Source organism: Felis catus, chromosome B2 (assembly GCF_018350175.1).
Source record: "Felis catus isolate Fca126 chromosome B2, F.catus_Fca126_mat1.0, whole genome shotgun sequence".
In the NCBI taxonomy this organism is placed as follows: Eukaryota; Metazoa; Chordata; class Mammalia; order Carnivora; family Felidae; genus Felis; species Felis catus.
In genome coordinates, this window is record NC_058372.1 from 118,100,463 (window position 1) to 118,116,637 (window position 16,175).

Below are 16,175 nucleotides of genomic sequence, written 5' to 3' on the forward strand. Positions count from 1 at the left end.
GGAAGGGGAGAGGGAGACATTCCTTCCCTTGTTTGGGGAAACTACACAGGTAGCAAGGGCTTCCACTGTGAGTTCACCAACCAGCCTTCTTCTTGATATGAAAGGCACTGAGAATAAGGAGAGGCAGGTAGAGAACAATTTGGAAGATCTGATGACTTCCTCTTCCAATTCAAATAACCTTTGTCTTCAAATGGTTCTTTTAAAAAAATATGTATTTATTTTGGGGGGCAGGCAGAGAGAGAGAGAGAGAGGAGGAGAGAGAATCCCAAGTAGGCTCCATGCTGAGCGCACAGCCTGACACAGGGCTCGATCTCACAATTGTGAGATCATGATCTGAGCTAGAATTGAGTCGGATTTAACTGAGCCACTCCGGTGCCCCTGTTTTAAAATGATTCTTACAGGGGCGCCTGGGTGGCTCAGTCGGTTAAGCGGCCGACTTCGGCTCAGGTCACGATCTCACGGTCCGTGAGTTCGAGCCCCGTGTCGGGCTCTGTGCTGGTGGCTCAGAGCCTGGAGCCTGTTTCAGATTCTGTGTCTCCCACTCTCTCTGATCCTCCCCCATTCATGCTCTGTCTCTCTCTGTCTCAAAAATAAATAAACGTTAAAAAAAATTTTTTTAAATGATTCTTACATAAGGAGTTTAAAAATTGCATTCATCTGGTGTGCCTGGGTGGCTCAGTCGTTTTAAGTGTCTGACTTCGACTCAGGTCATGATCTCACAGTTCATGGGTTCAAAGCCTATGTCGGGCTCTGTGCAGACAGCCCAGAGCCTGGAGTCTGCTTCAGATTCTGTCTCCCTCTCTCTCTGCCCCTCCCCCACTCTCACTCTGTCTCTGTGTCTCTCAAAAATAAACGTTTAAAAAATAAAAAAATTGTATTCATCTTATTAAAACATTTTAAACACTATAAAATGTTAAAATTTGTATCACTTTTAAAAATTCATCCATTTCTCTGTTGAAGACAATTACTCTTTTTTTTATACCTCAAATTTCAACTTGATATACTTTATTATTTCAGAAGCTTGAAGCGTGTGAAGTTCTGAATGCTGCCAATTTTAAACCCAACATTCTTCAATGATTTTTTTTTTTTAAATACAACTCATCCTAGACAGGGAGACTTTAAAAACAACTTTAAAACCATTTTGTGGTATCCATTTTCAAATGCCAGTAGGCTGTATTGTGTACCGAAGTGTGATATCAGGTTCCAAGAAAGGGATATAAATATGAAGTAGCTGCCCTGCCTCAGTGGAATGATTGAGTGATGTGATTTTGTTTTGTCATTTCAAGGGAGTGAAAAAAATAGACCCCGAATTCTATGAAAAATTTATCAGTCACAGATTTGGAGAAGAAATGGTACATCGCATAGATCTTTGCTCCATGCTAAAGAAAAAGCAAAGTAACGGTTATTATCACTGTGAGTCTTCAATTGTGATTGGTGAGTGCCATTTAAAAATTACTTATTATCTTTAATTTTGATTTTGTTAATATTGTTTCTTTTTGGCAGATACTTAGGGCTAGATGTATATGTTTTTTTCAGCGATGTATTTTTGTAAATATTATGTTTTGGCGATAATACATTGGAAATTTTGTAAAACACACGCATGGTTCATGTTTTTCGGTCAAGATTTTAGTACCTTTGGTTTTTATATACTTTTGCGCTTTAAATATAATGAAGTCTTGAAATGTTGACTCGAAATTCATTCCAGTTTAATTTTATTTCATGAATATGAAGAAAACATTTTCTCCAGTGAGGACCTGTATGAACGCACCATTCCACACAAGGCATTTTCATGTTTGCTGCTTTTAATTAGGAATAGAATATTCCAGGTCAGAACGTTTCATTCTGAGAAGATAAAGTCTAGGTGGCCTGCAAAGATTGAAAACGTGTTCTTCAATTTCTTCCCCAAAGGAAACATGTTTTGTGAGGAAACAGATTCACACATGAATACTTCTCTCATCTTATCAGGGAGATGGCATGTGATTAAGACAGACTCATACACAATTACGTTTCCAAGTGAGAAGTGTATAAACCAAATGAAGATTTTTTTTTTTTTTTTTAAGCCAGAGCAGGGCTGTTCTGCAGTGTGAATGTATTCAAAGGAATTTGTTCACATGTGATTCACATGTGCTATTTCAAATCCAGGCATCATTCTTATAAAATGGTGAACTTCAAGATAACCTGATTTGTATACTTTTGAAGTAACATGAAAATATTCAAAGAAGATAAATACCCATATCTAAATATTTCAAGGTCTTCAACCAAGATAATTTCTCTCCACATCAGCTTGAAGAAAACCCATGGAAGTATACATCCTGAAAGAATCTTAATACTGAAGTCTTTTTAATGCATTAAGGAAATGTTCCAGAGACACAATTTTATTTCCAAATTCTCACTAGGTATCTTCAGAGCGGTCGTCATCTTATCTTCCAAAGATCTTAGCTATCTTAAACAGAAGATACTCAATATGTCGTTTGAATTTACGTTCTGAAACATTTCAAGTCGATTTTTAAGGAAGACTTTTGTGTTTTCAGGAGTTTTGCTGGAGTGCTGTCTTCCATGAAGTTTTGATGAGGGCTAAGCATTTCCTTTTAAGTTCATTGCAAATGGCAAATGTACAATTTTCTTGTGGAACACCGATTTTGGCTAGCTTGCCATATCTTCTCTGTGATTACTTTAGGCCAACCTTGAAGGAGAGCTCAGTGCTTCATTGCCTCTCCCACTCCCATTTAAAAAGCAAACAAACCCCCCTGAGCAATCTGTAGAATTTCCTGAAGATACTGTGGGATTGGCATGTATCACTGACATTGCCATTAGACAGCTGTGTTCAGCTCATCCCAAATTACAATACATCAACCGTTGAATTTTTTATTTTATTGCTCTTTTCAGCTTAGTCTTCAAAACTCCCCTTATTCCAGGCAATATCTCTAGATTTTCCCCTCAGGCTTCTTTATCTCTCATCTTTTTCTAACTCAAAGCAATTTAGCTTCTTTTAAGCTCCACCAATCTTGTATCCCCATACTGATCATTTAACATTTATTTTAAAAAATGGATTTTGCCTATTACAAATACTCTACCTTTTCTGTCAAATTTTGTGATGTCAAAATGAACTTTAAAATTATATCTGCCTCGATGAGGCTCCTGGGTGGCTCAGTCTGTTAAGCGTCTGACTCTTGGTTTCAGCTCAGGTCATGATCTCACAGTTTGAGTTCGAGCCCTGCTTTGGGCTCTGCGCTGACAGTGTGGAGCCTGCTTGGGATTCTCTCTCTCTCTGTGTCTTTCTCTGCTCCTCCCCTGCTCATACACACTCTCTCTCTCTAAAAATAAATAAATAAACTAAAAAAAATTTTTTTAAATAATATCTGCATCCAGTATAATAATTATTGTGTTATAATTAATACACACTAGAATTCCTTTATTTGCTATGGCTAGTTATTGATTTTCTCAATCTTAATCTTATCTGAGTTTTGTAATTGAGAGTATTTAGGAAGATTGAGGATACTTTCTTTGTGAGTTTCATTTCTTGATCAGATTTAACTGACTTCTTTTTGATTTGATCCTGACTCAAATTTAAAGCCTGTTTCCTGTACCTTGAACCAATATTTTATTGTATGCATTTATAGAATGGGACAGATTTAAATTCTTAACATATTTTGCATTCAGAATTTCTAGGGTAAGAAGTTCGGTTCAAAGACTTGGAATTTTTTATAAAACTTTGTATGTAGGTACATAAGTGAATTTCTCTAGGGAGGGAATTCTTCGGATTGGCATATTTCCTATGTCTTAATTTGGTAACGAGGCATTCTTGGAGAGTACTAGATTCCAAGTCATGGATTTTCTTTTCAGCTGTCTCAATTATGCCATTTAGGGTATCTTATCATTATTATTTAAAAAATATCAATGAGTATATGCTTCATTTCTAAGATTTCCAGTTGATTCTTTTTCATATTTTCCTCTTCTGTTCTTTGCTTTGTGGATGCTATTGCTTCATTCAGCTCTTTGAGGATTTCAATATAATTAATTATTAATGTTCTTTTTATATATTTAAAAGTATTTTAGTTTTTTCTTTTTTATTGAGTGAATTTAATGTGTAACATTGTATAAACTTAAGGAGTACAAGTTTTTACTTTGATATATTTATGTATTATGCTTTAATTGCCAATGTAGTGATATTTATCACATTATATAACTGTACAATATTTATGTTTATATTAAGTATATTGTATACTAGATCTTTATGACTTATTTGCTACTTGTTATAAGTTTGTACACTTTAAAACACCATTACTCTTACTTCCCCAACCCCCAGTTTTCTGGTAATCATGATTTTATTATATTTTTTACAGATTTAATTTCCTAGATTACACTTATAAATGATATCATACAGTACTTGTCTTTCTTTGACTTATCTTGCTTAGCATAATGTGCTCAAGGTCCATCCATGTTGTTGCAAGTGGGAGGATATCCTCCTTTCTCATGGCTGAATAATGTTCCATTGTGTGTACGTATGACATCTTTTTATCCATATTTTGGATATTGTGAATAACACTGTGATAAACATGAAAGTTCATATCTGGTTGAAATCCTATTCTCATTGCTTTAGGTTTATATCCAGATCTATTGGATCATATGGTGTTTCTATTTTTAATTTTTTGGGGGACTCTGCGTACTCTTTCTTATAGTCTTTGAGCCAATTTACTTTCCCACCAAAAGCGTATAAGGGTTCTGTTTTCGCCATATCTTTGCTGGCACCTATTGGTTCTTGTCTTTTTGTTGATAGCCATTCTAACAAGTGTCAGATGACATTGTATTGTGGTTTTGACTTGCATTTCCCTGATGATTAGTGATGTTTAGCATCTTTTCATGTGTCTGTTGGCCATTTTGAACAAAAAGACAAATAATCGGATTTAAAAATGGGTAGAAGAGCCAAGTAGACATTTCTCCAAACAAGACTTCCCATATTTTTTAAATCTCTAGTTCCGTGGGTGTGAATTCTTCTATTTGTTGGATCTTTTGTGGCACTTCCTTTCTTCTGATGCTTTTTAGGTTTTTGAGAGCTCGTTGTGTTGTACATCTGTGGTTTGGCAGATGAACTGGCAACAGCAAACCGTGCTTGTCCATAAGGAGTTGGAATCTATTCTTTTTGTGTCTCATCGATTTGTGAGATGTGTTGTTTTGTTTTGTTTTGGGTTTTGTTTTTATAGTAAAGACAATTAGCCCTTTGCCATATTGGTCCAAATATTTACCAGGTTTTATTTTACATTTAATTTTGGTCACAAGGCAATTTTCACATTAAATGTTTTTAATTTTTGTTAAATTATAGATGGAACGTTCTCCTGTGATTTCTTCCATTATTATAGAGTCATCTCCAAATCAAAGATTTGATACGTATTCATTTATGTCTTCCAGTTTTTTTGTTATTGCTTTTGCATTTGAGCTTTTTTTTTTTTTTAAAATTTTTTTTCAACGTTTATTTATTTTTGGGACAGAGAGAGACAGAGCATGAACGGGCAAGGGGCAGAGAGAGAGGGAGACACAGAATCGGAAACAGGCTCCAGGCTCTGAGCCATCAGCCCAGAGCCTGATGCGGGGCTCGAACTCCCAGACCGTGAGATCGTGACCTGGCTGAAGTCGGACGCTTAACCAACTGCGCCACCCAGGCACCCCAGCATTTGAGCTTTTAATCTACCTGGTATGATCATTTATACAAGTACTCGGACACAGAGGATTAATGCAGAAATCCAGTTGCTAAAAGTGAGTGTGAAGTAGGGATTTAGCTTTAGGAATATATTTTTATAATATTTTTTATACCCCAATTGTATGTTCCAAGATCACAAATTAGCATCTTCCATTTTGTACTTCACTGGCACAGGGTTTGTTTGTTTGTTTGTTTTCTAATTTTAGTAATTTGCCAGTATTGGGGTGATTTATGTAAAAAATCTGGGTTTCTGCTGCCTTCTGAAAAATCAGAAAATGTGATACTGGTTCTCCATTCTTGCATGGTAGCGATTTTCTAGATAGGGTAGTAGGCACACTGACCTTAGAAGTAGCTGCTTTTTATTATCCCCCGTATTCTGTTGTTGTTACCATAAATTTGCTGAACTTGTTCTCACTCTGTGCTTGGCTCCTGAAGCCCTCTGAATTTGGATCCCCCTGCCAGCTATTGCTGTTTCCTGTGCCTGCTTTACATTTCAATGCTGAGCATTTTCCTCTGTCTTTAGCCATCATATACCTCGATGTGAGTGTTAGGGGAGTTTGGTAGAATATGGAGACATCATTCATATTTTCAGATACAAAAAAAGGTTATATCTCTTAGTTCTCTCATCATCAAAACTTTGGGTAATATTACGCCTACTTAATATTGGGCTGCAACTCCTTACAAACCTAACTGCAATAATCAGCTAAAATTCAAATCCAAAAAGGAAAAAAAAAGGAGCGCCTGGGTGACTCAGTCGGTAAAGCATCAAACTCTTGATTTCGGCTCAGATCGTGATCTCTTGGTTCATAGGTTCAAGCCCCACATAGGCTCTGTGCTGACAGCATGGAGCCTGCTTGGGATTCTCTCTCTCTTCCTCTCTCTCTGCCCTTTCCCCTCTTGCATGTGCTTATGCTTTCTCTCTCTCGAAATAAGACTTTTTTTTAAAAAAAGGTAAAAAAAAATTTTTTGTGGTGAAACCAGGAATGAAATATGGCTCAGGTATCCTAGCATGGTGGAAGCTGTTCTCAGTGAGCTACTTAACAGTTGGGTGAATTAATTTTTCTCAGGCAGCTATATCCCATTTATATTTCCTTAGGGGAGGTAATTGACTAAATGACACCCTTTGTAAGATTGATGAGCAATTTAATGATTGCAAAGACTAGTTTACTTTCAGCTCTCAGACATACCTTATAGGAGGCAATGGGGAATTTGAAAGGTCTAGACGTTGTTGTTGTTGTTGTTGTTGTTGTTTTGTCAGGCCAGTGTATTTCTTTATAACTTTCGCAAGTAGATGTGGAAACCATAATTTTCTGGGATCCTGACTGTTTTTTGGTTTCATAATAATTAGTCATCGTTAACTTAATGAATGTTATTGAGCATATACAATGCATATATGCCTTGGGGCTCCTGGGTGGCTCTGTTGGTTGACTGTCCAACTTCGGCTCAGGGCATGATCTCACGGCTCGTGGGTTCCAGCCCTGCATCAGGCTCTGTGCTGACAGCCTGGAGCCTGTTTCGGATTCTGTGTCTCCCTCTCTTTCTCTCTCTGCCCCTCCCCCGCTCATGCTCAGTCTCTCTCTGTCTCTCAAAAATAAAACATTAAAAAAATTACAATGTGTATATGCCTCTCTTCGGTATAATGAGGTATGGAGAACTATAAGACAGTCCTTAAGTGTGATAGTCACTGGGCAATGAGAAATGGGGAGGAATGAGGAATAGATGAATAGGGTTTTGTCCATGACAATAGTGGGCTATGTTAGGACACAGTGGAAGAAGCTTATGATTTTATCTTCTCAGAGAGTGTGGGAGTAAGGAGTGGCAGAGGTCAAAAGAATAGGATAAGACTGAATAGGCAGATGGAGAGTAGCAAAAGGACACCTTCTAGGAGCAGCGGTTATGATTTACAGGGGAGGGAAGCGATGGGTTGGGAAGCAGTGAAGAGGCAATATTAGTCATAGGAGACACACTGCAAAGACTAACGATTGAACCTGTAATCTAGTTAGCTAAGGAAGGTGTGGCAAGGAGCTTGCTAGGTTTGGGTGTAGAAGTAGGTGAAAGAGGTAGGAAAGGAGATAGGCACAGTCATACATATTGAGACAGAGGATGTGTAATAAAAAGACTGAGCAGATAGACGTGGGATAAAAAGAGGGTGAAATTTAATACTTCCTGTAATAACACAAGATTGGATCCTGAAGTTAAGACTTTAAGTTAGTTTCAGACTATAGCACAGAGGCAGTGAGAGGGTTAGGATTGGGCCATCCGTGGGCTCAAATAGAAGCATACAGGTGTGCACAGTTACAGTTGTAGAAGATGAAAAGGGTCATAGGTAAGTTAGAGCCGACTCAGTTATAGTCAACTCAGCCTATATCCAGTGCCCAACAGGTCAGACCAGCAAGATACCAGACTCCGACTTTATGGGCTGAAACACAGTGAGAATTCCAAGTGATGTGAATCAATGAATTTATGCTATCCAAGGCCATCCACATGCCCTTAAAAACATTAAAAAAAAAAAAAAAGCCAATTTCAGAGTACCTGGGTGGCTCAGTTGGTTGAGCGTTTAACTCTTGGTTTTGGCTCAGGTCACAATCTCAGGGTTTGTGGGATGGAGCCCCACATCAGGCTCTGTGCTGACAGGACATGGAGCCTGCTTGGGATTCTCTGTCTCTCCATTGGCCCCTCTTGTCACTTGTGCTGTCTCTCAAAAATAAATAAAAAGCTAAAAAAGCCAATTTCACGTAAGAATGCTTTTGCTGAGTAGTAAAAGTAATTAATTGTATTTAATTTGTCTCTATATGTGTGTCTTTTTTCGTATTCTATTAACATAAATGAGAAGTGTTCATAAAGTACCTCAGCAGCATATTGAAGCAGGAGGTTGACTCAGGAAGGGCACTTGTATCATTATTTAAACTATGAGCTAAAGTAGTGACTTCCTTTTCTGAAACGTCATTTTTGTTGAAACATGACTCACAAACTATCATTTTCACATCTGGGCATTTGGCAGGCATTTTCTTTAAAGTAAACTTGTCACATCAGGGGTATCTGACATGATTTACTACTATGATAAAATTCAAGCTCTCAGGCAAAAATAAGAATTTTGGAAAGCTTTATTACCATGAGTTTAACAGCTTCCTAAAACTTAAAGACTTTTTCCCACTTTCTATTATGGAAAATGTCATCAACAAAACTAAATAGCACAGAGTAGAATAATGAACTCTGTTTTCCCAGTTTTTCCCCCTCTGTCACACTATTTTTATTTAACTGAGGTATAACTTATATACAAAATTGCACATAATTAAAAAAAATTTTTTTGTAATGTTTACCTTTGAGAGAGAGAGAGAGAGAGAGAGAGAGAGAGAGAGAGACCCAGAATGGGAAGCAGGCTCCAGGCTCTGAGCTGTCAGCACAGAGCTCAATGTGGGGCTCAAACTCACAAGCCACAAGATCTTGACCTGATCCGAAGTCAGACGTTCAGCTGACTGAGCTACCTAGGCACCCCAGACTGCACATAATTTAAAGTGTACAATTTGATGAGTTTTTAACGTACAGATACAACTGTGAAACCATATCACCATCAAGATACTGAACATTTCCATCACCATCAGAAGTCTACTAGTGGCCTTTTGCAATCCATGGGGTGATATTAATGATTGTCCAGTGTGGGTTTTGTTTTTTGATGTTGTATAATTAAGTGGGTCAAAATATGGAAGATCTGCATAACTCAATCAATATTTCTTAAATGACCAATATTTGTTACCAAAGACATATGCATAGATAAAGGATCCATTGAAAATTCAAGATACCAGAAGATTTGACTATAAAGAGTAAGAGGAGTTCAGAAGTTTTAAGATTCCACATTGCAACTAAACTTCAAGAAACTGCAACTTGTTGAGTTTTGGTATAGTATCAAAGAGGAATGTTCATGATTATCTGAAAACGCTATTATTCTCCTCCCTTTTGAAAATTTGTATGTATGTGAGGCTGGATTTTTCTTAGGCTCCAAATGAAACCATATGTTGCAACAGACTGAATGCAGAATCAGACCTGAGGATAAAGCTGTCTTTGATTATGCCAGACATTAAGGAAAATTGCAGAAATGTAAATGAATGCTGTTCTTCTCACTATAAAAACTTTTAATTAAAAATACAGTTGTTTTTCATAAAAAGACTCGTAATGATAATATTTAAGATATTTTGAGGGGCACCTGGGTGGCTCAGTTGGTTAAGTGTCTGACTTTGGCTCAGGTCATGATCTCATGGTTTGTGAGTTTGAGCCCCACGTTGGGCTCTGTGCTGACAACTCAGAGCCTGGAGCCTGCTTGGGATTCTGTGTCTCCTCCTCTCTCTGCCCCTCCCCTGCTCATGCTCTGTCTCTCTCTGTCTCTCAATAATAAATAAACATTTAACAAAATTTTTAAAAAAGATATTTTGAAATAAAAAATTTTCAAAAAATTCGGTTTTAATTTCAAATGCAGTACATTTTGATAAATAATCACCCACATGAGCAAAAGCTCTTTGAGTGGGAAGGAAGATGGGGAGATTGTCAGTAATTTTTAAGAGTGTAATGTGGTCCTGAAGCCAATACGTTTAAGAATTGCTGCTTCAGTTCATGGTCCAAGAAAACCATGAAAAAACTTAAGCCTCAGACAACTCTCCAACCTTAACTTTGATCAATATTTCCAACCTTTTCTTCCGACAAATTAATTTGGATGGCTACCTAGCTATCGAATTTTTTCCTCCATTCCTTTTTAATTTCCATTTAAGCATTCTGTGATAAAAATGTATCAAGAACGAAAATATCCCAGAGTGCCAGTACCATGTCTATATGAATGCCTCATTTAAAAATCATTCTTATGTGATGCTGATACTGTAAAATATAGAATGTCCATTTTGCTGTGGGCAGGCCCAAAAAGTTTGTCTTGTTTTCTTTTGCACAGGCTGACAGGGAAGATGATTTAGAAAATTTCATCTCTACTTAGACCAATTAAGATGAATGTATTTCGAGTATGTTAGGAGAGGGAGAAGTGAAAAGACAGTTTATCATCTGAGGAGACTGTGCATTTTTTCCACTTGAAAACTTAGCAGTTGGAAATCTTCTCCGTTGAAAATTATCAAGTAAATTAACAAGAGCTGAGTACAGAGTATTTAATCATTTAATTTCTGACACAGAAATGAGTGACCGTATAATTTATCATTTAAATGTTCCCTTGTAAGTGTACTAGGCTGGGATAAAAAAAGAAAGCCAAGACTGTCCAGATTTAACTGGAACTGAGTCATTCTGCCTAGAAAGCAGAATGCTCTTGAAAAAGCAGAACCTTTAACATAGTAAAATTTCTCAAATGACCGTGTTATTCCTTTTTGTAATCTAATTGTCCTCTTCTTAAATATTTCTTTGATGAAACATGTCTTCTAAAAAGAAAGCATTTGAAATTTTATGGTTATATGCCTTTAGTAAAAATGAGAAGCAACTGATCATTAGAACGCTCGGCTTATTTCCTTACATTTGCTTGAGTTAGAGGAAGACAGGGATTAAGTAACTGAAAAAAAAATGAATCTTTGTGATGGCTCACTGTATTTTAACTGATTTATCAGCTATTAATCTGGATGCTAACACAAAGTGGCAGCTGTGGCTCAGGCTATTTTGAAAATGAAACCATCTGTTGGCCTGGTTTCAAACCTTATGATTTATATCAGATGCCGTAGGAACCCTGCGTATTAAAGGAGCAGTGCTCTGTGGTAAATGTAACGATCTGACAAATTTAACATTAATGCTAGAATGATACAAGAGTAACTTATGTTGTTTTATGATTTATTTGTAGAGCCTTTGATTTTAAGTGTATTTTAGCAAATATGAAAGTAAATATTGAATTTCAAATAAAAAGAAAAAAGCTACATGAATGATATTGGGATGCAGAGTCTGTGATCAAAGATATTAAGATGTGTAGTAAACTAGTGTTAGGAGACCTTTCCAGTTGCCGAAAGTTATGGCTAACTTGCCCATCGCATTGCCTAATTGCCTCTGAATACTCTTTTTCATCACATTAATTAACGCTCTAAAGGTGCTTAGCATAGTGCCTGCCATATAATGTTGTAAAAATGTTAGTTATTGATATTAATAGCCATACTAGTCATATTAGAATACTTACGGTAACAGTGTTCTTACTGTTCTAACATCAGAACATCCATTTCAGGTTATTATAGATTTGCATTATTCTTAATGCTTTCCTTAAATTGGCCTGTGATTAACATCGGTGCATTTAAAAAATAAAAATGCATAGATATATATCAGGTGTTTTAACTTATGTATTTGTGTAATATTTTATATTGCATATATACTTATATATAATTTATATATATATATATAAGTACAATGAGAGGATAAAAACTTCACTGTGTTTTTTTCCTGGCTATGGGAAACACACAACAAAGTTGTCGGTCTATCTTCTTTAATGTCACGTTGTTTAAAAAAAAAAAAAAGCAATTTGATAATGTGATGCAATCACAGGAGACAAATATGTAAAACTCATGAAGTTCATGCCCCTTTCAGCGAAGCACTAAGGAATTACAGAGGATGCAGAATAGTGGAGGGGCCGAGTATGTGCTATGCGGTAGCTGACCCAGGAGTTCTGAGAGGCAGGCAGACCTTGTTGTAATGGCCACTGCTACTTCCCAGCGAGGCAACCTTGCACGCATTACTTACTGACCCTAAACCCATCCATAACATGGGGTTAATAATGATGGTTGCCTCATGAGGATGTTGTGAGGACTGAATGAGATAATGCGTGAAAGGCACTTAGCATCGTGCCTGATGCGTACTCAGTGCTCACTCACTTGTGCCCATCATTATTGCTGTGTTTATCACAAAGTGTGTGTACAATTCTTAAACCCAGGACACAGAAGGAAGAGTTAGTATAAGGGAAAAAAGTCATTTTCTTTCTTTTTTAATTTTTCTTGAATGTTTATTTTTGAGAGAGAGACAGAGCAGGATGTTTATTTTGGGGAGAGAGAGCAGAAGTGGAGGAGGGGCAGAGAGCAAGGGAGACACAGAATCCGAAGAAGGCTCCAGGCTCTGAGCCGTCAGCACAGAGCCCGATGTGGGGCTCGAACCCACAAACTGCGAGTGAGATCGTGACCCGAGTTGCAGTTGGATGCTTCACCAACTGAGCCACACAGGCACCCCAAAAGTCATTTTCTTTTTAATCTTTACTGGGAATATACTATTTTAGGAATTAGGAACAACTGTGGAGTCTAAAAGATTGATTGTTAAACACTAGGGCAAAGGTGTTAAGGGATTTGTTAAATGTCTTTACTGACATCTTTTAAGGGGGAAGAGAGAGTACCATTTGTGGATCATACAACCCGGAGGCCTGAGGGACCTCATGAAGTTTCTTCCATCGTTACAATTCACAAATTCTTTGTTTTGTGTTAAGCTGTTGTACTTTAGTTTTTGCCAGAGCTACATTTTGATGTCATTGTATCTGGTTAATTGAAAGACAATAATATTCCCATTGTCCAGCTCTGCCTGAATATCCAGTTCCACCATATTCTTCTTCTGTTTTAGATTCACTCTTAAAATACGAATCGGAACAGGGACCATGACCCTAGTGAGTAAATGGCCCGTGGCTGCCACACTACTGTTACAGTGATATTGGGACTCAGCTGTTTGGCCTGAGCTATCCGGCTTACCTCCCTCGGGGCATTTGAAGAGCTGCTAGCTGTGCATATAAACACATTTTGTTGTATTTTACTTGTGCAATTTGTTGAACAGATAGTTATGGAACCTACTAAATGCCAAGAATTATGTTGTGTATTAAAGATCAAAGGTGGGCCAACACAGCCTCTGCTCTGAGCCAAGTCATGCAAACAATTGCAATTTAAAGTGATAACGACTGCCTGAAGTTAATGGGAAGCCACCGAGTGTACTTGTAATTCAGCCTGGGATTGTCGGGGAAGGCTGCACAGAAGAGGGCAGGTCTGAGCTGCAGCCAGAGCCTGTGGGAAGGACAAGTGAAAGGGAGGGTGTTTTCCAGGCTGAGTAACTTCCTGAGGAGGGTTAGTAATGCATTCTGCACGTGAATTCCCTACCCTTCAGATCTTATCTTAATTCAGATCTTATTTTGTAGGGGATGGGAGCCTTCAAAAATTTGGAGTTCAGAATAACATGCTCAGATTTGTGCTTTAGAAAGTCCAGTCTACCAGTAGCATAAAAGCTCCATATGACAGAACAGGAGACTCAATCAGCAAGATGATTAGGAGACTAGGGTGGTAGCCTAGGGAGGTCCTAACGATCGTCTGCAGTGAGCATTTGCAGCAGAGACAGAGAAGGAGGGGTTCATTGCAGATCTAGGCAGGCGGGAGAATCACTCTTTTCAGGTTTACAGCAGATCATCGTAGGGGATGGGTCTAGGATGGCTCTCAGATTTGGGGTTTGACAGCTGGGTTGACGGCAGTGCCCTACGCCAATGTAGGGGATAAAAGACAAACAGATTTTGGTGACAAGAAGATGAGTTTGATTTTAGACATATTAAAATACCTGTGGCCCAGTCAAGGGACACATCCCAGAGGGAGGTCTGGGACACGGAGGACGATCTATCCAAGAGATCGGTTTGGGATTTAGTGGCATTAAGTTGGCAGTTAAAGCTGTGGGTATGAATGAGGTAGCTGGGGGTTACCTGGGAAACCTGGGACTTCAGACTAGTTTGTAGCTAGTTACCTGAGATAACTATTGTAGAGGAAGGAAGGAGATCTAAAACCAAGAGCTAAAATTAAAGGTGGTAGAAATTGGTTAAACAAATATGACAGACCTGTTTATTGTTTCTTCTTGGTCTATAGGGTCTGGACAGCAATGGCATAAAGATGCCCCTTCACTATGCAAATTTGCTTCTCTTTTTTTTAATTTTTTAAAAAAACATGTTTTAAAGTCTATTGACTTATTTTTAGAGAGAGAGAGAGAGAGAGAGGGAGAGAGAGCAAGTGGGGAAGGGGCAGAGAGAGGGAGGGAGAGAGGGAGAATCCCAAGCAGGCTCTGCATCACCAGTGCAGAACCTGATTCAGGGCTCAAACTCATGAACCGTGAGATCATGACTGAGCCAAAGTCAGACACTTAACTGACTGAGCCACCCAGGTGCCCCTCAAGTTCGCTTCCTTTACAGAGAAACTTGTTCTGGTAAAAACAGGGATCATGAGGGTTGAAGAAACTGAGTATACTCATTTCTCTTTATGAAGATTAAATTCTGTTTTTTTTTTCATTAACCCATAAAGATCCTTTACTATTTTATATGACTTGAAAATATTTTATATGAAATTCCTAGAACACGTAACAGTGGCTGAGAGAACAACATTTTGTCCATTCATTGTGGTTCTATTTGATCTTCTGATGAGGATATTCAAGTGAATATTTTGTCTTGCTTCTGATTATGAGTAAAGGAAACTGAATTTGATAATCATAACTTTTGTATTTCATACCAGGGATTCGTAGCTGCCAAAAATATTTTCATTGCTGACAGCTCTGATCAAAGCAAAAGCTTTTATTTAAGAAGTCAATCTTAGCACAATAAGGTTTAGGAGAAAGACAGTTAATATTTTTGATACTTGTTCTCCAACTATGCATTCAGCAAGAATTCAGTATGTAAGTGTGGCATATATTCATCCATATATGATCTTTTTATTTATTTTTGAAGAAGAGAGAGCACGTGAGCAGGGGAGGGGTAGAGAGAGAGAGAGAGAGAGGGAGACACAGAATCTGAAGCAGGCTCCAGGCTCTGAGCTGTCAGCACAGAGCCCGACACGGGGCTTGAACTCATGAACTGTGAGATCATGACCTGAGCCAAAGTCGGGTGCTTAACCCACTGAGCCACCCAAGCTCCCCCATTTTTGTTTTTTGTTTGTTTTGTGTTTTTGGGGGGGTATATATTTTACTAGCATGGCACTCTTTTTCAATGATTTACTTTTTAGGGCTTTTTCCTGTTTTTGCTAGGCAAAATTATTTATCAACCCTTTCAATAACTTTAGTAATTATTGGGGTGCCTGGGGTAAGCATCCCTCTTTGGCTCAGGTCATGATCTCAGGGTTCCTGAGATCGAGCCCCACATGAGGCTCTGTACTGACAGCTTGGAGCCTGGAGCCTGCTTCAGATTCTGTGTCTCCCTCTCTTTCTGTTCCTCCCCACTCGCACTCTGTCTCTCTCTCTCTCTCAAAAATAAATACGGATTAAAAAATTTTTTTAGTAACTTTACTAATTATAATTGACCAATAGCAGACACTAGTGCTTTGCCTGTTATTGGTCCGTTTTCTTCCCCTTCTTCCCTGTTGGCAGAGCCCCACTTTCCCTGGATGGTGGTGAACTTCAGAGCACATGGGCCTGGCTTTAGTCCTGCTGATGACTGGGTCCATTCTTCTTGCCAGTGATTAGTTTAGGAAGTGGCCTGTGACCCAATTCTGATCTGTGAGGGGAAGTCTACTTGAGACCTCAGAGAATAGTTTTG

The 16,175-nt window shown here is 38.1% G+C and overlaps 1 protein-coding gene across 8 annotated transcripts in view; it reads left to right on the forward strand.

Annotated features, from left to right (window-relative positions):
• The window catches only part of AKAP7 (A-kinase anchoring protein 7), a 156,761-nt gene that overhangs the window by 91,791 nt on the left and 48,795 nt on the right, over positions 1–16,175 (forward strand). For 4 of the 8 annotated variants that reach the window (XM_023254370.2, XM_023254372.2, XM_023254371.2 and 1 more), the window contains exon 7: positions 1,287–1,434. In XM_023254370.2, the coding sequence (XP_023110138.1) occupies positions 1,287–1,434 (148 nt within the window). Of the gene's footprint in view, positions 1–1,286; positions 1,435–1,731; positions 3,177–16,175 lie in introns of those variants that run through there. The other 4 variants (XM_045058043.1, XM_045058045.1, XM_045058044.1 and 1 more) reach the window with 3 other exon arrangements.